The sequence below is a fragment of the Mesoplodon densirostris genome, chromosome 18 (assembly GCF_025265405.1).
Source record: "Mesoplodon densirostris isolate mMesDen1 chromosome 18, mMesDen1 primary haplotype, whole genome shotgun sequence".
NCBI lineage: Eukaryota > Metazoa > Chordata > Mammalia > Artiodactyla > Ziphiidae > Mesoplodon > Mesoplodon densirostris.
The window spans coordinates 19,376,854-19,397,322 of NC_082678.1; the positions used below are offsets into that span (position 1 = coordinate 19,376,854).

At 52.5% G+C, this 20,469-nt stretch overlaps 1 protein-coding gene and 1 long non-coding RNA gene across 2 annotated transcripts; one reads left to right on the top strand and one right to left on the bottom strand.

Moving 5' to 3' along the window:
• The first annotated feature begins 283 nt into the window (after positions 1 to 283).
• FADS6 (fatty acid desaturase 6) lies at positions 284 to 14,929 on the top strand. Its single transcript, XM_060081627.1, has 6 exons — positions 284 to 498; positions 1,132 to 1,298; positions 10,653 to 10,833; positions 12,103 to 12,290; positions 13,718 to 13,897; positions 14,484 to 14,929. The coding sequence occupies exons 1-6, from the start codon at positions 336 to 338 to the stop codon at positions 14,631 to 14,633; spliced, it is 1,029 nt and encodes a 342-aa protein (XP_059937610.1). The 5' UTR covers positions 284 to 335; the 3' UTR covers positions 14,634 to 14,929.
• On the bottom strand, positions 9,015 to 10,501 carry LOC132478469 (uncharacterized). The gene is made up of 3 exons (XR_009530397.1): positions 10,368 to 10,501; positions 9,404 to 9,534; positions 9,015 to 9,211 (listed from the first exon to the last, which is right to left on the bottom strand). It is a non-coding gene; the product is annotated as an uncharacterized LOC132478469 (long non-coding RNA).
• Positions 14,930 to 20,469: the final 5,540 nt, after the last annotated feature.

Here is a 20,469-nt window from a genome sequence, read left to right on the forward strand (position 1 = left end):
TGCCCCCGCCCCGCCCCCGCCGGGGCCCCTGGACCGCGAGCTGCTTCTGGCTCCCGATGGCCTCCCCACCCCCGCGCATCTGCGCGCTCCTTCTGCGGCGATTTTGGTCCTGCCCGCCGGGAGGGTGGCCCCGGGCCGGGACGCCGCAGCGCGCGGCAGCAGGAGCCCCGGCGCCCGGCACGCGCCCTGACACCAGGGGGCGGGGGATCCCGGCCGCGCGTGACTCCGCCCCGCCCCGCCCCGGCTCGCGCTCTGCGCCTATAGCCCGCCCGGCGCCGCAGACGCTCCGCGTCTTCCGAGTCCTCCGCGGGCGGCGAGCCCGCCGCTCGGAGCCCATGGAACCGGCGCGGGGCGCGCTCCGTGCGAACGGCGGGGCCGAGGCGCTGCTGGGCGAGCTGGAGGTGCGGGTCCAGGACGTGGTGAGGGTGAGCTCGTGGTGGGAGCGCCACGGCGTGGACTGCGCCATCCTCGCGCTCAGCCTCCTCGCCTTGCCACCCGGTGAGGGACACGGGGCCAGGGCGATCGGGGTCCGGCTGGGATGGGGGCGGTGGGAGGCGGGGGAGGGAGACGGAGAGGGCTGGGGGGCCCGGGACCCCAGGACAGAGGGTCAACCCCGAAAGTCTAGTCGGGGTGTCCTGCCTGTATCCCCAGAGGAGCCCTGATGGTACGAAGGGCAGTGGAGGAGAAAGTTGAGCCGAGTCAGGGAGAGGCAGGGAAGGATGAGGTGGCCTGGGGAAGGAGAGGATGCTCCAGGGGGACACCAGGGATGGGGTGAGGGGAGTGAGAGGGAGGATGGGAGCGTTCCCTGGACTTCTCCTGGCCTGGACCCCCCACCATGCCCTCCACACCATCACTCCTCTGGCTGGGGCGCAGAAGCAAGACTCCCAGCGTCTCCTTGGTGAGTCAGTGGGGCTGTTTTGTCCCAAATCCGGTAGAGAGAGCCAACCCATGCCCCTCAGGCCATCATGGGACCTGCCCCACCGCTGTCTGTGGCAGTCCTCAGGACTGGGCCCGCTTTGGCATGGGCTCCCAGGGATGCGGGCTGGGTTGTTTGGGCCCAGATCTCCAAGAACCAGAGAAAGGCCCTGTCCTTACCGCTCCCCCTACACCCACTCTCCCTTCTCCATGCAGGGTTCCTGTGCCTGCGCTCTGAGAATCTCCTGGTCTTTGCCCTGGGCATCACCATCCTGGGTGTGTGCCACTACACGCTCACTGTCAAGGGCAGCCACCTTGCCACTCATGGTGCCCTTACCGAGTCCAAACGCTGGAGCAAGATCTTGGTGCTTTTCTTTGTGGAGGTGAGCCTGGGACTGGGTGGGAGCAGCTGCTGGTACTGTGTGTGAGAATCCAGGTGTGTGCAGCTGTGTGTGCCCTCGAGGGCCGGCAGCTGCAGCTGTGGTCTGTGGGCCCAAGTGTGCAGCCTTCACTACGGTGGGTGTGCGTGCACGTCCCCAAGCCCTGGAGAGGGTAGAGGGCTGCATGAGGAATGATGAGTATTTAACTGTGGCAGCCGATGTGGTCTGAGCACCCGTTTCTCCTGGGGGCACCGGCTCGCTTCTCTGCAGCCCTGGGCCACGGGTGGTAGAGCTTCCTCCTCCCACCAGGATGCCTGTGGTTGGCAGGTCCTGGCTACACCTTCGGGGCCTCCTGGTTTTGCAATCAGGGTTTAGGATGTGAACCACGGACCAAAGGGCAGGGAAGCAGGGGACTGGTGTCACAGCACCCCAGCTCTGCCATCTCCCGACACCTGACAATGGCCAAGCCATCCAGAAGCCCCCTGCTTCCCCAGGGCTGTACCAGGAAGGCGCCTCCTCTCTCCTGACCCTTGGCCCTCCTGCTTCCACCCTCTCCCTATGCTGCCTCAACCTATGGGCACAGTCAGGAAGGCAAAGGTTTCGGGCCAGGTTGCCCTTCTCTCTGGACTCGTCTCAGGCCTCCCAGTTCTTCTGAGAGCCCCTTCCCTCCTTTCCAGGCGGCCTCTCCTGTGGCCACCCAGGTCCCTTAGGAACTAATATGAAAGCTGGTACCAGAAACAGCCCTTTTTTGCCAGGAACTGGTTACCATGACCAGTTAACTCAATTATTAACTTTTTAAAAGAGCTTTTACTTATTTATTGGCCACGCCTCGTGGCATGCGGGATCTTAGTTCCCCGACTAGGGATCGAACCCGTGGCCCCTGCAGTGGAAGTGCGGAGTCTTAACCACTGGACTACCAGGGAAGTCCCTCAGTTATTAACTTTTAATAAAGTTGTATAACTTTATAAAACTCTACGTAACGGTACATACACACACACACGACGTTTTATAAAATTATACTGCGTCGGTTGGGTGAGAGGAAGCATTTCCTACCCAGAACTCTCCATTGCCCTCATTTTCCCCAAACCCATCTCTCCCACCTGCACACATTTCTTTTTCATTTCTTTTCTTTTTTTTTTTTAGTATTTATTTATTTACTTGGCTGCACGGGTCTTAGTTGCCACTTGCAGGATCTTTTTTATTTCAGTTGGGGCGTGGGAACTCCTATTAGTTGCGACGTGTGGGATCTAGTTCCCTGACCAGGGATCGAACCCAGGCCCCCTGCATTGGGAGTGTGGAGTCTTAGCCACTGAACCACCAGGGAAGTCCCTCGCACACATTTCTAAAGTGCCAAGGGCAAGGAGGAACCAGTGGGTCCTCAGGGTCCATTTCAAGACACTCTCCTTCCCGGGGACCCCTGGGCACTGGTCCCAGCCAGACTCTAAGGTGCAGGCCCAACCGTGGTGCCAGGGTCAGATGCCCCCTAAGTTTGTCATTACAGGCAGGGGAGGAACTGGGCATGTTAGGTAGTCACATGGGACACGAGAGGGAGGGTTAGCTCTGTGTGGATTTGACAAAGCTGTACTGAGTCCCAGGGGCCTGGGGGCAGCTGAGAAGGAGGAGTCTTCCCAGGCTCCCCAACTGGAGGGCTCCAGGCGAACCAGAGCGCGTGGCCCACCCTGAAGGACCTAGGCAGCCTGGTGGCTGCACCTCCTCTTGTCCCCGGGGACCCAGGACGGTGGCCTCATCTTTGCCTCTTTGTCCCTTTAGCTCCTGGCACAGGGCTGAACTCAATATTTGTTGATGATGACACTGCAGGTGATGGGGGGACAAGGTCCAGGGAAGAGCCAGCTGCTGGAAGGTCACAGCCTAGAGGTGGGTGAGCCCCCCCATAGTGGGGTGGCTTGGCTGTCACCCCCATGTTGTGACAGAGGCTGCTGTGCTGCAATCAGCTGCGGGCAGGTCACAAGTTTCTCAGCTGGCCAACCTGAGTGGGAGGCCTCCACTTTTCCACGCCCCCATCAAGGCATGGCTCTGGCCACCCTCTGGGGAAGATCCAGCTCTCAGTGAGGAGGAGGGGTGGCTTCACCTCCTCAGCCCATGGCATGGTGGGGCGAGTGGAGTCCTGGGTCTTTCCGCCAGGCAGGGGACAGCGTCAGGGGCACTTTGGACACAATGGCTGCCTTTGGACCAGCATCTAAGTGTTAGTTTCCTCACCTAATAAATGAGAATAATGTTACCTCCCTCGTGAAGCCAGCATGAGGATTAAACGAGACATCCTAGATCTTCATTTAGGGTTTGGGCCTGACTCTTCAATGTTTGCTTCGAAGTAACAAGTTTCTTTCTTTTTTTTTCCTCTGGAGGGAACACAGTCAACTGCAAGGAAAGGGTTAGTACTTTAAAAGAAAAAAATATTTATTTATTTAGGCTGTGCAGGGTCTTAGTTGTGGCACTCGGGATCTTAGCTGAAGCATGCGGACTCTTAGTTGCAGCGTGCAGGATCTAGTTCCCCGACCAGGGATTGAACCCCGGGCCCCCTGCATTGGGAGCGCAGAGTCTTATCCACCGGACCACCAGGCTAGTCCCAGGGTTAGTGATTTTTGTTGTTATTTGTTTTGTTTTGTCTGTTAGCGGTTTATTTTTAACTGAAAGGTTGACCAACTTATGCAAAGCTCAGTGGAGCTGTGTGTGTGTGTGTGTGTGTGTGTGTGTGTGTGTTGAGGGGGTTGTTTGTTCAGGCCCTGGACCACCACCTGTCCTTTGCATCACGCAAAGGACTAGCTCTCGACATGCAGGATCTCAGCGGGCGACCTGGGACCCTCTTGGATCCCTGACTCTCCCCGTCTGCCACGTCCTGTTTGTCTCTCTGTAATCCTCCTCTTGTTGGCTGCCTGAGCTCTTCCCAAACCGAGACCCTCAGGAGGCAGCCTCACTATAGAAGAATCTAGTCCACTAGTTGCAGCCTCAGGTGTCAGCTGAATGTCACTGGCTTTCCTGGGGCACCCAGCCTTTGCCTGGTTTGTCTGAAGGTCTGCTGTCAAGAGCTGGGGGTGAGACAGGTCACTCTGACCCATCAGATCTGAGGGGAGGAGCTGGCAGGATGGAGGCGGTGGCTGACATCCAGGTTGCTGTTGTTTCTCTGCAAAAGTATCCAAAGTCATACACCAGGAGGTTCACCCACACCAGGATGAACTTCCCTCTGAAGACCCATTTCCAGTCTACACCAGAATGTTCCATTTCCTCTACTAGTGTACTTCTGACCCTCTACCTTGCCCACTGATCACCCTGGCCTGGGCTATGTCATAGGGACTACTAGTTATATTCTTGGGGACTGTCAGTCATATCCTTGGGGACTGCCAGTCAAAGGCCACAGGAATGTGGGGGGCAGGCTGGGGCAGGCAGGCCCCCATGGTTTAAGTACTGAAGCTTGGGAAAGATTTTTTTTAAATTTATTTTATTGAAGTATAGTTGATTTACAATGTTGTGTTAATTTCTACTATACAGCAAAGTGATTCAGTTTTCCATATATATGTATATATATGTATATATATGTATACACACACACATTCTTTTTCATATTCTTTTCCATTATGGTTTATCACAGGATACTGAATATAGTTCCCAGTGCTATACAGGAGGACCTTGTTGTTTATCCATGCTATGTATAATAGTTTGCAGGTGTTAATCGCTAACTCCCAGTCTATCCTTCCCTCATTCCCCCCTCCCCCTTGGCAACCACAAGTCTGTTCTCTATGTCTGTGAGTCTGTTTCTCTTTCGTAGATAAGTTCATTTGTGTCACAGTTTAGGTTCCACATATAAGTGATATCGTATAGTATTTGTCTTTCTCGTTCTGACTTCCTTCACTTAGTATGATAATCTCTAGGTCCATCCACGTGGCTGCAAATGGCATTATTTCATTCTTTTTTATGGCTGAGTAGTATTTCATAGTATGTATATACCACATCTTCTTTATCCATTCATGTGTCACTGGGCATTTAGGTTGTTACCCTGTTTTGACTATTGTAAATAGTGCTGCAATGAACATTGGAGTGCATGTATCTTTTCGAATTATAGTTTTCTCCAGACACATGCCCAGGAATGGGATTGCAGGATCATATGACAACTCTATTTTTAGTTGGGAAAGATTAACTCCTGCAGTCAAGAGGGCTTTAGGGACTCCCTTGCAAGTCACTCACTATCAAGATGTTCCCCTGAGTAGGAGGGAACAGGCTGTACCAGTTACTAAGCTCCACTGTGTCTCAACTTCAAACCCTCCTTCTGAAGTTGGCTTTGTGCTACGGGGGTGGAGTTACAGATGGTCCACAGAGAGCACAGGCCAGCTCTGCCGTGGGGGAGGGGTGTCACCCAGGGAAATGCCGTCACCTTCATTCCAGTCCCGTGTGGTGGTGGTGGTGGAAACAGAGCCGAGAACCCCCAGCCGGGTCATGATGCTCGAACGTTCTCTTGCCACGAGTTCAGGGTGGCCGTTATCCTCTGATCTTCTGTTCGGCCCCTCCCGCCCCCTGAGGGGTGGTAATCTGAGTTTGCGCCACTGTGATTTTTTTTTTTTTTTTTTTTTTTGCAGTACGCGGGCCTCTCACTGTTGTGGCCTCTCCCGTTGCGGAGCGCAGGCTCCGGATGCGCAGGCTCAGCGGCCATGGCTCACGGGCCCAGCCGCTCCGCGGCATGTGGGATCCTCCCAGACCGGGGCACGAACCCGTGTCCCCTGCATCGGCAGGCGGACTCTCAACCACTGCGCCACCAGGGAAGCCCGCCACTGTGATTTTTAAGTTTTTTAATTAAAAGAATTATTTAGCAGGCAAACGCAGATCTGCAGTACAAAATATACTTAAAAAAATAAAACCTTTTTATTTTTGAAAAAATTAGATTCATAGGACATTGCAAAAATAGATCAGAGAGGACAGAGGTCCAGTGGATCCTTCACCCAGTTTCCCCCAATAGTTACATTTATGTAAATGTCATTCAACAGCAAACCCAGGATGTTGACATTGGTGTGTGTGTGTGTGTGTGTGTGTGTGTTTGTTTGTGCCATTTTATCACGTGCAGATTTGCAAAGTGTACTTTTAAGGGTTCTCGTGGTGATTCCAACTCCTGAGGGTCTCTAAAAGCCTGCCTCTGGGTGGGCTTGCCCACTGGCCCCCAGAGGCCGAGGACCCAGGAGCAGATCAGGTGGTCGTCTGTGGGTGGCAGCACTTAGTCTGAGGAGTGTCCCTAGGGGGAGGGGCTTGGAGGGAAAAGGGTGGGGCTGCTCCCAGGGGCCCAGTGGCTGCCCAGTTGTGAAGGGAGATTGGAGGGAGGCTGGGTTTGCTGCGGAGCTTGGGGGGCTGAGACAGTGTTGGTCCCAAATGTCAATAGTGCTGAGAACCCCTGGTGAGAGTGTCCAGAGGAGACACTGCCGGGACAGGGCTCCTGATCCCAGGCCCAGAAGCGGGGAGGTGGCTGCAGGCTGAGCAGAGGTACAGATAAAGGCATGGATCTGGGAAGAGCATAGTGCATGAGGGACCCACAGAAACCTGGAGTCACTAGAATCTCATGGGGACGCTGGAGAAAAGGGGAAAAGGAGGCCCATGGGCCAAGCAGAGGAGCTGGGAGTTTCTAGGGACGAGGCCTGAAAAGGGAAAGAATTTCATGAGAGCCGCTTGATAGGATCAGCCCCGACCACATCCAGGCCGCTCCCAGCAGGATGAGGCACTCCAGGCTCCTCGGGCTTCTGCCCTCACCGCGGCCCCTCTGTTATCCAAAGGTGCTAACACATCACTGTTAGTGGGAGAGCCCGCGTGGTACCTGAGGACTCGCGCTCAGTGACTTGTGTTCTCACTGAGTAGGGCTGCCAGATGTAGCAAATAAAAATCCAGGATGCGGGACTTCCCTGGTGGCGCTGTGGTTAAGAATCTGCCTGCCCATGCAGGGGACCATGGGTTAGAGCCCTGGTCCGGGAAGATCCCACATGCCATGGAGCAACTAAGCCCATGCGCCACAACTACTGAGCCTGCGCTCTAGAGCCCGCGAGCCACAACTACTGAGCCCGCGAGCCACAACTAGTGAAGCCTGCGCGCCTAGAGCCCATGCTGTGCAACAAAGAGAAGCCACCACAATGAGAAGCCCGAGCACCTCAACAAAGAGTAGCCCCCATTTGCCACAACTACAGAAAGCCCATGCACAGCAATGAAGACCCAACACAGTTCAAAAAAAAAAAAAAAATCCAGGATGCCCAGTGAACTTTGGTCTTCAGATAAACAAGAAATGCAGGCAGTGTTTGGGATATATGTCTATAAAAAATGGTTGTTTATCTGAGATTCTAATTTATGTGGGTGCACTATACTTTATCTGACAAACCAATTGCTGAGGCCTGTGGAGCCTCAGAAGCACCCCACCACCCCGCAAACGCTGAAGCCAGTGTGAAGGGGTTGCTCAGCCCTGGGATCAGTGAGAGAGGGTCTGGAGGGAGGAATGGAAGCTGGGCAGACTCCAGCCTGGAGTCCCTCCTGCCTGAGGGATGCTGCCCCTGTGACGACCCCCAGCCCCCCTTTCTCAGCTGGTCCATGCCTGTGGCCCTCTTCTCCTGCCCCATCTCTGCAGTGACCCCACCATGCGCCAGGCCTCGAGCTGGAAACTTGGCCCTTTTGTCTTGATGCCTCCTCCTCCGCCCACTCCTCACCCTTCCCCCTGATCCCACCCTCCATCCCTGCTCTCCCACTCCTCACCTCTCCCAGTGGCCACACCTACAGCCTCCGGCCCATCACCTGCTTCGTCCTGCCCCTCCCCTTCCAATCCAGTAAAGTGACCTATTTGAAACCCAACTTTGTGTCATACTCTTATAATGATGGTTTTTAATCCTGCAAAGTATTGTTTGTGTAAAAAATAAAAGAGGAGAATATTAGATAACTACCTTTGGCTGCTGGCAGAGGTCTGAGGATGCTTAAGTGAAAAAACAACTAAATGAGTGAATGAGAGGTCTGGGGCTTCTGATTTTAGCTGAGAGGGGATGTCCAGAGGAATTATACTGACATCTGCCCCGCACACACTCTGGCCACTTGCAGAGCCTGAGTGCGGCTAAGAGGCCTAGGCTCTTAAGTCTTCCTGAGGGTACAGAGGGTAGCGATATCAAGAAGCTTCTGGAACTTTCTCTGGGTCTGGATGGGAAATCCTCTTGGGTGAGACCTGTAAATAATCCTGTACGGCAGGATCGTCTGTAGCACGTGGCTACATCCTCCCGCCCCTTGATGGGTGCAAGTGAGACACACTGCAGTCCACGTCCAATCTCTCCTTCTCCCAAACCCACCGCGTTCCTTCTTCTTCTGGAAAGAACATCTAGATGGGAGGGAGAATTCCAGTCTTACAGAAACAGCCTCAAATCTCTTCTTAGTTATATAAAAAGGCAAAGCACACAGACTCTGGAAGCCTGCTCTAAGTCCCAAATCATGTGTTATGTCGGACCACACAGGTGGTTCATCCCCGCCCCCTCCCCCCATTCCCAGGTCTGGGCACGTGGCTGAGCACCTGGCCCTACCAGGCCCCTGAGGGTCAAGTTCTTACCAGGCTTGGTAGGGTTCAGGCCCCAGGTCGTTTCTGGCCTTGCTACTCAAAGTGCGGTCAGTGAGGAGATGTGGAGCTTGGGCCAGAAGGAAGAGCAGATTGCTGCATTCAGCTGACGTTTCTTGAAGAAAGAAGCAATGCAGACAGGATCGGCCCTCAGAGCAGAAGTACGAGGAAGGAAGAGTTAAAAACAGTCGCTTCTTCTGGTTACAGAACCGTGAGATTCAAAACACACTTGCAGGCCTTGGACAGAGGCAGGCTGGCCTCTGAGGAGGTCCTGGCAGACCCCGGCGGAGGCCCCTCTGTTGAACCAACTGCCTGGCCCTCTTGAGCAGCAGGTCCTTCCAGACCAGCAGGCCTGGAAGAGACATCACTTTAATTGACAGGTTACCTGCCCACCTTCTGCAGCCTCCCCCAGGTTCTGTCCCTTTGCAAGGTTACGAAACCAGAGAGCAGACCCACCCCTCTGTGGGTTACATCATCTGAGAGCGAAGCACCTCTCCTGTTTCTGTGAACTCCACAGGCACACTGTCGCTGAATCAACATTTACCTTCACATCCTCTGCCTTGAGAGGGGCCCGTACAGTGTTGGTTTGACTATCTTCCCCTGTCTGTTGTGAAACTGCCGTTGTGACATCATATCCTACTTTTCGGCTTCATTTCGTTCCAAGGGAGAGAGTCTCTGCAGACAGTGGGAAGACAGTGTCGTTCGTTAACTGTCTTCTCGCGGTTTTGTCTCTGCTGCCTGGACTCCAGGCCTGGGTTCATACTCTGTTGCAGTGACTCATCCCAGGGGTTTTATGCCTTATCTTGGACGGAACCAGGGTTGAAGTCCCACATCTGCCACCTACTTAGCTGAGTGAGCTGGGGTGGGCACGTGGCCTCTATCTCAGTTTCTGCTTGTGTCAGCTGTGAATAATAACAGCACTGATAATAATAATAATAATAATAACCCTCCCCCACCCCACCAGGCTTAAGATTAATGAGTTACATGTATAATGTGCAGAATGCTGAACACTCAACTGAGTGTGTTCTGCTGTCTGTATGGGGCTCACAGTGACTGGCATTGGGAAACCCTTCACGTCCTCCTGGAAACAGGCAGGCAGCATCTTCAGTAAAATTAGCAACATCTTCTGGCTTGGATAAAATATTGGAAGAGGCTGATGGCTGCATGTTCATTTGCATATATTTGCATAAGAAACACCTTAGCACCTCTTTTACATTCAGAATGACTGCTCTTGGAGTCAGAGCTGCTGCTGCTCACTGCCAGCTTCAGAGAATCCCACAGGGGGTCACGCCAGAGAAAAGTCACCCCTAGGAAGAAGTGAACTCTTGGTCCCCACCAGGGCACCCTCATGGACAGTTCAGAAGATGGCCTTTCTTCGCCCCCAGACCACTCCTGCACCCCTCCCCCCACCGCTGTGGGCCCAGAATGCAAAGCAGTGTTATGAAGGTACAGATGTTTCAAAGATAAACACTCACAAAATAATTGGCAACACATGCCAGGAGCTTTACCTGCAGTGTGTCCAATCCTCAGGCTTGCAGGCTGCAATCACGGGGGGCTGTGCCCGCCCACTGCTTTGCACGCCAAGTGGACGCGGTTGCTTTGACTGGCTGCCGCTCTGTGGTCGTGGATCCCTGAGAGTTGATGGTCAAGGCTGACGAGCTGTGGGTGGAAGGCAGGAAGGCCTGGAAATGCGTGGTCTGGGGAGGGAGGGTGTTTTCAAGGCTCCGAAGATCCTGCTTTGCTCTCCTGTGCCTGATACAGACCCCAGCGCCCTTTCTGGCTCCCTCCTCTAGGTATGCACGTCCTTCACTGCAGAGCACGCCAAGTACGGACACGTCAAGATGCACCATAGCTACACCAACGTGCTGGGCCTGGGGGACTCAAGCACGTGGAAGCTGCCTTGCCTCAACCGCTACGTCTACATGTTCCTCGCTCCTTTCTTGATCCCCATCCTAACCCCGCTGGTGGCTGTCGGTGAGTATGCCAGGGCTGGGCCCTGCAAAGATCTGGTTCCCCCTTTCCTTCCTTCCTTTCCTGGCTTCATGGAAGAAGTGAGAAGCCCTGAGTTAAGACCAGACAGAAACTTTCTGAGACAGCCAGGCAGGGTGGAAAGAACCTTGGTCCTGGGGCCAAGTCTGGCTCTGCCACTTACCGGCTGGTGACCACAGGCAGGTAACTTAACCTCTCTGGACCTCAGGTTCTTACCTGCTCCTCAAAGAGGGTGTGAAACAATTCCACTTATTATATGAGGTATCTAAAGTAGTCAGACTCATTGAAGCAAAGAATAGAATGGTGGTACCAGGAGCTGAGGGGAGGGGAAAATGCAAAGTCCCTGTTCAATGAGCATAAAGTTTCAGTTATGCAAAATGAATAAATTCTAGAGATTTGCTATATAACACTGTGCCCATAGACAACAGTACTGTATCGCACACTTTAAAACCTATGTGGATAAATCTCATGTTAAGTGTTCTTACCACAGTAAAATAAAATAAAAATTTAAAAAGCTCTGTGGCTATCTGAGAAGACTAGAACGTTGCATGGGAAGGCATCAAATGCCTAAATAAATAAATGAATAACCTTTACTCTTTATATTTGGTATACAAGCCTCATTTACCATCATCTTGTTGTCTATTTAATAATCCCTGATCATGTTATAAACATTCACTCGTGTTATTGTTTATTAAATACGTTTTTTTCTAAAAAAAAAAAAAGGATGGTGTGAAGGCATAATGAGATCATAGATGTAAAAATGCTTTCTAAATGCCTCACACTCTATTGCATGTTATGATTTTTAGTATCATAGGAGCAATAGCATACAGTGGAAAGAGCAGGGGCTAGGGGACAACCAGACCTGGGCTCAAGTCCCAGGCCACCACTTACTATCAGACTGACCTTGGTCAGGTTGCTTAATGCTCTGTTTTCTCATCCATTAAATGGGTGAGAACCAAAAAAACCCCCAAAAAACAAAAGGGAATTCCCTGGAGGCCCAGTGGTTAGGACTCGGTGCTTTCACTGCTGGGGCCCGAGTTTGATCCCTGGTCAGGGAACTAAGATTCTGCAAGCCGCGCGGCCAAAAAAAAAAGAAAAGAAAAGAAAATGGGCGAACCTACTTTTCAGGGCTGTGTATGGATGAACTGAACACCTAGGTCACCCTAGTTTGCACTATTGAGCCACCAGGGAGCCAACTCATGTTGGATCGGAACCTTGCCAACCCCTCCCTCTATTTCTTGCCTCTTCTGGCAGAACGGCTGAGAGAGGTGGAGCTCAGGACAGCCCTGCGGACGCTTAGCCTGATTTCCCTGGGCCTTTATTCTCACTACTGGCTGCTGCTGAATGTGTCTGGCTTCCAGAGCCCCAGCTCAGCCCTGGTCTGCATGCTCATCACCAGATCCCTGCTGGCCCACCCTTACCTTCATGTCAACATCTTCCAGGTGAGGCCTCCCCCACCCTGAGTGCTGGGGGGCTACAGGGATCACTCTCCAGGGTGCCTGGCGCAGGCTGGACTCTAGGTTCTGGGGGGAGAGAGAGGCCACCTGAGGAAGCATCCCTCCACCTCCCCTGCCCACCCTCTCTCTTCCTTTCTCTCTGTGGGTCATCACAGAGAGTTTTGGTCCCAGGTAAGGAGCTCTCTTCAACACTGGCTGCCATTCACACACAGATCAGAGATTTATTAAGAAGTTTCTATGTGTAGGTTACTAGATTAAGCTCTGTGGGGACACAAGTGAATAGGACCCCAGCTCCTACCTCCAGGGCTCTTACTGTGATAAGCCCAAGGGCCATCGCAGAGGTCCCAGCACACACGTGTCGAGGCAGGCGGATGCAGGAGCTGGAGACGAAGGTCTTCATGGGAGGCCAGCAGCTCAGCACTCAGTTCTGGGCCATTTCCAGGGATGGTCACCTCCCTGCTCCCGGCACAAGTGAAGACCCCGGGTTAGAGCATCCTGCATATGACCATCCCAGCACTTAGCACACTGCCATTAATGACTGAATCCCATGACATAATCCCATAGTTGTGTCCCATCTGCTTGTCCTGCTAGAGCAGAAGCTCCCGTTCACTTCCACATCCTCTAGACCGAGGACAGTGCCTGGCAGAGCAGGCGTTTATATGTCTTTTTTTTTTTTTAAATACATTTATTTATTTATTTATTTTTGGCTGCATTGGGTCCTCGTTGCTGCGTGTGGGCTTTCTCTAGTTGTGGTGAGTGGGGGCTACTCTTTGTTGTGGTGCATGGGCTTCTCATTGCAGTGGCTTCTCTTGTTGCAGAGCACGAGCTCTAGGCACGCGGGCTCAGTAGTTGTGGCGCACGGGCTTAGTTGCTCCACGGCATGTGGGATCATCCCGGACCAGGGCTCAAACCCGTGTTCCCTGCATTGGCAGGTGGATTCTTAACCACTGAACCACCAGGGAAGCCCTGTACATCCTTGGTGAATGAAAAAATACACAAGGATGTGCACACTTGATCTTGAACCATGAGCAGGATTTTGACTGGTGAAAAAAAGCAGAGAAGAGTCTCTTTGGGATGCAGGCACAGGGACATGAGGGACAGTGGTGGGCAGTCGTGGGCTTAGAGGACCACGAGATCAGAGAGGCACCCAGGCCAAGCCCTTCATTGCACAGATAGGGAGAGGGACCCAGAGACGGGCGAGACTCAGCGAGGGGCACAGACAGGGTCGCATCGGAGCTGGGTGGAAGACCTCAGCTTCCTCACGCCTCTACTGGGTCCTGCTGGAGTGGGAGGTGAGGAAGGCAGAAGAACCCAAGGGTCCCCGGGTGCTAGCTGAGGATGCCTGGGGCGGGGTGGGGAGGCACAGGGCTGCCCGGCCCAGCCCCAGGGCGTGACCCTTGTGTCTGTCACAGCACATCGGGCTGCCCATGTTCTCCCGGGACAAGAAGCCCCAACGGATTCACATGATGAGCCTGGGGGTGCTTAACCTGCCCCGGCTGCCCGTCCTGGACTGGGCGTTCGGCCACTCCCTCATCAGCTGCCACGTGGAGCACCACCTCTTCCCCAGGCTCTCCGACAACATGTGCCTGAAGGTAGATGAGGGTCGGGCTGGGGGGGCTTGGATGAAGAAACTATCTCAGGGTGGAGGGGGAGTCACCTTCGGGGTTCTCTAACCAACTGGTTAGAGGTTCCCAGGAAGGTCAGTCCAGGGTACAGGCAGCAGTGTGGGTTTGTGATCAGAGACACCTGGTTTTCTTACTAGCCGTGTGGCTCTGGGCAAGTTAACTGAATGTCTCTGAGCCTCGGCTTCCTCATCTGTAAAATGGGACTAAGTAGTGCTTACATTGACAGACTTTGAGGATGAAATGAAGAAATGGATCTGAAATGTTGGGCCCACCGTAGGTGCTTGGTGAAAAGGAGCTGTGGTTTATCCCCCTATGCAAAGGAGGACTGTCACAGATTCGGGAGCTCCAGAGAAGGGTGCTGGGGAGAAGCCCTCCCTTTCCCTTGCCTGCTGGAAATGGGAGGCGGGAATTCTCCAAACCCCTCAGCTCCTCCGGAGCATCATGGGACAAAGCAGACAGGAGTGGGGGGCTGGGCAGAGGAAGGGTCCTAGTGGCAATGGGCCTGCCCACAGCCCCGGCTCAGCGGCCCCTCCTCCCGCCCACCTTCTGGCAGGTGAAGCCCGTGGTGTCCCAGTTCCTCCGTGAGAAGCAGCTGCCGTACAACGAGGACTCCTACCTGGCTCGCTTCCGGCTGTTTCTCCACCACTACGAGGAGCTCATGGTGCAGACCCCTCCCATCACAGAGCTGGTGGGGCTGCAGTGAGGGGCGGGCCGGCGCAGTCGCCCCGCTCTCCCTTCCGGGCCCATCCCCCGGCTCTCCTGCTGGCCATCCCTGGGGCTGGGAGGGTGTGGGCCCTTGCCCAGTGGGTGTGGCTCGGTTGCCTGGAGTGTGGAGGCGCGGGGTGGGCAGTGAGACGGGGAGCTCATGCTGGAGGGCCTGGGGGTCACCTGCCCTGCTTGCTTTTCCGGGTTTTGAGGAATATCTGGAGGAAAGGAATAAAGGTGGCTGGGCATTCCGGTCAATCTGGACCTCAGTCAACTTCATCTCAGGACTGAACAGCTGGATTCCTCCCCTGCTGGCTCTGAGCCTTGGTAGGGCTATAGGACGGGGGTAAGGAGGGGCCCTATGTAGGGGGCAGGCTAGGAGGGGACACCGAGAGAGAAGGGTCCGCTCCCGGGTGCCAGGGAGCCCCACACTCGGCCACTGCTTCTTCCTGTGCCCTTGAGGTTCTGGCCCCTAAGAAGCCCTCTCCCCAGGGACCACAGGGAGAGGTTACCTGTGGCAGACCTTCCTAAGCTTTCAGCCCGGAAGCCTGTGCAAGACACTGGCTCAGCAGCTCCCAAGCCCCACAGCATCTGTGAGATCAAAGTGTGTGTTTTGTGGGGAGGGCAGTCCAGGCGAAATAAGGGGAGAAAGGGTATAAATAGCTTTGAGCGTGACCTTGGCTAGCTCTAGAAGTCTGCTTTGTTTCATGATGTTTACAAGGGGTGGAAGAATTCTCAATTGGAAGAGAGAGAAAATTACTGGGAGGGTCGCTGAGGCTGGAGAGGGGTTCCGGGAACAGGGTCTGGAGGGCAGATGGCCTTAGAGAGGAGAGGAAGGAGGGGAAGGAGAGTGTGGGGGGGGTGCGGATACAAGAGCTGGGGGTCCAGGGCTCGGCTCGGCTGTGAAAGGATGGTCTGCAGCCTGGGAGCGAGGTGGGAATGTAAGAGAACTACTGGTGCCGGCCGGAGGAAGAGGTCCAGGTACTCGGGACACCACTGACATTCAGCCCAAAGCGGGCAGCCTTGATTTGAGAGAGGGCTGGGAGCTGCCCTGGCTGGAGGCTGGATTAGAGGGTGGGAGGAAGGGCCCGGCTGGAGGCTGATGGAGAAACAGAGAGGGAGGCCCAGCCTGTGACAGGAGGCCAGAGCAGTTAGTTTAAAACACGGTTTCTCACCTCAGCACCGTGACATTTTGGCCAGATAGTGCTTTGTCGCTGGGGGCCTGTCCTGTGCATTCTAGGGTGTTTAGCAGCATCCCCAGCTTCTATCCACTAGGTTCCAGGAACCCAAGTTGTGACCATCAAAAATGTCTACAGACACTGCCAAATGTCCCCTGGGGGGCAAAAATCATCTCTGGTCGAGGACATGCAAGTCTATTCTGAGCACACAGTTGCCTTGTTTTTCAGTGAAGTCCTTGGACGAGGTGAAGGGTGTGGTGACCCTGAAGATGGGGAGGCTAAATGCCAGCAAATGGGATGGGCTGAGGGGTCAGAGGGCAGGTGAAGGCATTCTCTAAGCCGGGTCCTGTTAGGGAACCCATCTCTGGTGTGGCTTTAGGTGGCTCTGCTGGGTAGCTGCCACTTGCCCGTCCAGAGCCATTACCTTCTCCTCCACCCTGCGCTCCTGTCCCAAAGCCCACATCTCCTGTCCGGCGCCCTCTCCTACAGCTACAACTCTCACTACTTCTGAAACAGTCCCTCCTTTTGCTCCTTCCGGGCCTGAGGTGGTACTGGCTTTCAGCTATTGCTAGCCCTGGAGGCGCTTCACCACATCCTGCATCCTGCTACACCTCTGCACAGAGTTCCTTCATTAAACTCTCTTCAGTCAGCCCCTCTGAGCACGCCGTCTGTTTCCTCCTGGGAGGCTGACTGATAGAGCAGAGGTTTGGATCCAAGCAGTCCTCTTGGAACGAGGCTGGCTCTTTTGAAATGCATTAGTGACTCAGACGTGGCCTTAAGGACTGGGAATGCGATTAATCAAACTGCTTATCCTCCACATGAAAAATGCAACATCAGAAAAGGCCCCATTGCACAGTCCTGGCTAATGATTAAAACCATCCTAGGGCTTCCCTGGTGGCACAGTGGTTAAGAACCCGCCTGCCAATGCAGGCGACACGGGTTCGAGCCCTGGTCCGGGAAGATCCCACGTGCCGCGGAGCAACTAAGCCCGTGCGCCACAACTACTGAGCCTGCGCTCTAGAGCCTGCGAGCCACAACTACTGAAGCCCGCGCGCCTAGAGCCCGTGCTCCGCAACAAGAGAAGCCACCGCAATGAGAAGCCTGCGCACTGCAACCAAGAGTAGCCCCAGCTCTCAGCAACTAGAGAAAACCTGTGTGCAGCAGCGAAGACCCAATGCAGCCAAAAACTAAATAAATGAATAAATAAATTTATTTTAAAAATAAAAATAAAACCATCCTAATACAACAGTGACTCATTGTTATTGATCTGGGCCTGAGTGGGGAATGCGTTGCAGCTGGAGGCCCTGGTACCAGACTTGGCTGTACAATAAGCACCCAAGAACACTCCATCACTTTGAAGCTTGATTTTCTGTTACGCTGGGATTGTGGCTGGGATTGCTTGGGGCTTGAGAAATGAGGGGAGATGACAGGAGTGAATGAAGCCCTTCTAGGGCTCTGCAGAGACCTATGGTCGAACTAACAGGTGTATCGGAGGTGATGTTTACAATGATGATGATAGCTAACATCAATTCAGAACTTGCAGCACATTTTTACCTATGCTATCTAACTTTAATCTTTACAAGGAATTGGTACTATTTTCCCCTCATGTTACATATTGTGAAGATAAGCCATAAAGAGATTAAACTTATCAATGTCATATAGCTAGTAAGTGGACGAAGAAAGATTCAAACCTGGTGTGTCCAGCTCCAGAATTCCTGCTCTTAACCACCAGACATACTACCTCTGGGTAGGGAGCCCTATAGGGCTTTCTGGGGTGTCAGATCCTGAATCTCCTTCTCTTCCTCCCGTCTTAATAAATGTATCGTTAAGACAAATTCTTTATGAACATCCATTATGTGCCAGGCACTGTGCAAAGCTCTGGGGATAAAAGAGTGAATGCGATTGGGCCCCAATCTTCTGGAACTTACCATCTAGTGCAGGAATTGACAAACTTTTTCAGTAAAAGGCAAAATGGTAAATATTTTGGGCTTTGTGGATGATATGGTCTCTGTCACAACTACTCAACTGTGCCATCAGATGCAGGGGACACGGGTTCGTGCCCCGGTCCGGGAGGATCCCACGTGCCGCGGAACAGCTGGGCCTGTGAGCCATGGCCGCTGAGCCTGCGCGTCCGGAGCCTGTGCTCCGCAACGGGAGAGGCCACAACAGTGAGAGGCCCGTGTACCGCAAACAAACAAACAAACTGTGCCATCAAAGTGCAAAAACAGCCAGAGACAATATGTGAAGAAATGAGCATCACTGTGTTATATATACATATATATATATATATATATTTTGGCCATGCCGCGCGGCTTGCAGGATCTTAGTTCCCCAACCAAGGATCGAACCCGGGCCCCGGCAGTGAAAGCTCCGACTCCTAACCACTGGACCGCCAGGGAAGTCCCTAAAAGAATTTTTTTTTTAACTTTATGTAGTTTTCACATGTCGCAGAACATTATTCTTTACAGTTTTAGAAAAACTATTTAAGAATGTAACAGCCATGAACTTGCGGGTTATACAAAAACAGGTGGTGGGCCGGATTTGGGCTGCAAACAGTAGTTTGCCTACTCCTGGTCTAGTGGGATGAGCACAAAACACAATGACTTATTAGAAATCAGAGCAGTATTTACCCCCGAGTACGAGGGAGGGGAAGTGACTAGAAGGGGCACAAGGAACTCCTGGGGGTGCTGGCCATGTTCTACTTGATCTGAGTGGTGATTACATGGTTATATTTTGTGGTGACTCATCAAATAGTACACTTATGGTTTGTGCACTTTTCTGTTCATTGTACTTTGTAAAGAAAAAAATGTTGCCTGCCATTCCAGTTCCACAAGAATCAAGCCGTTAGCTACTGCAGTCACCCACTGACAATGATCCCTAAGGGGAATTCAGGATGGGGAAAAACAGGAAGCATTCTGTGCTTTGGATATACTGGCCCCTAGATAGTTAATTTATATATCTAAGGAAAAATTTCAGTGACCCCATATTCTTGCATCTTACATGGAAAAGCACTAAAAGCATTAACTCGAGATGTCTGTTCTTTGTGATTAGCGATAATCTTTTTTTGCTTGACTACATGTTTTTCCCAGCAAAAAAAAAGTTCATATATATCCCGGCTCCTCCCTTACCTCTTTGGAGCAGTTTCTCAGAGTAATCTGAGAGGCTGTCTCCTGGGCTACAGTCCTTAGTAAGGTCCCGGAATAAAACTGAACTCACGATGTGTACATTGTGCATTTTTCTTTCAGTGGACAACTTCAGTAAAAAAATAATTTAAGAACGATAGGGACTTCCCTGGTGGCGCAGTGATTAAGAATCCGCCTGCCAACGAAGGGGACACGGGTTCTAGCCCTGGTCCAGGAAGATCCCACATGCCGCGGAGCAACTAAGCCCGTGCGCCACAACTACTGAAGCCCGCGAGCCACAACTACTGAAGCCCGCGTGCCTAGAGCCCATGCGCCACAACAAGAGAAGCCACTGCAATGAGAAGCCTGTGCACTGCAACGAATAGTAGCCCCCATTCGCCACAACTAGAGAAAGCCTGCGTACAGCAACGAAGACCCAACGCAGCCAAAAATAAATAAAAATTTAAAAATTTATTAAAAAAAAAAAAAGAATGATAAAGCAGTGTAATAGGTAATGATGGGCTGGAGTGCTGCAGGGACAAAAAGGGGCCCTAACCCAGCTTGGGAGAGGAAGGGGCAGGAAAGGCTTCACCAAGGATGTGCTTCACAAGAAGGCCCTTGGGGGAAGGGTGGGGGAGGCAGCATCAGGATCACTGGGTCAGATGTGACTACGGACCTGTCATTTAAGAATACATCTCGTATTACCATATGACCCAGCAATCCCACTACTGGGCATATACCCAGAGAAAAACATAATTCAAAAAGAGGCATGCACCCCAACGTTCACTGCAGCACTATTTACAATAGCCAGGTCACGGAAGCAACCTAAATGCCCATTGACAGACGAATGGATAAAGAAGATGTGGTACATATATACAATGGAATATTACTCAGCCATAAAAAGGAACGAAATTGGGTCATTTGTAGAGTTGTGGAGGGACCTAGACACTGTCATACAGAGTGAAGTAAGTCAGAAAGAGAAAAACAAATATCGTATATTAACGCAAGTATGTGGAATCTAGAAAAATGGTACAGATAAACCAGTTTGCAAGGCAGAAATAGAGACACAGATGTGGAGAACAAACGTATGGACAAGGGGGGAAAGTCGAGGGGGAGATAGTGGTGGTGGTGGGATGAATTGGGAGATTGGGATTGACATATATACACTGATATGTATAAAATAGATAACTAATAAGAACCTGCTGTATAAAAAATAAATTAAAAAAATAAAAATACATCGTTTATTGGGGATTTTTTTGCCTTAATTTTGATCTTCTGAAACATTGCATTACAAGATTATTACTTTGATTACTGAGGTTTTTGGCGCCCCCTTAAATTTTGCACTCCAGGCCATTGCCTCATTCGCCTCACCCTATTCCAGCCTGCTGGACAAGGGTGGGAGATCTGGCTCTGCCCTTGGTACAGAGGGCAAGACGCTCCTCTCTGTTCCCTCACCTATGTAAAGGGGAGGACGATTAAGCAACAAGATCTCCAAGGTTTAAAATTCTCTCTGGCCCGACCTGGACAGCATCTT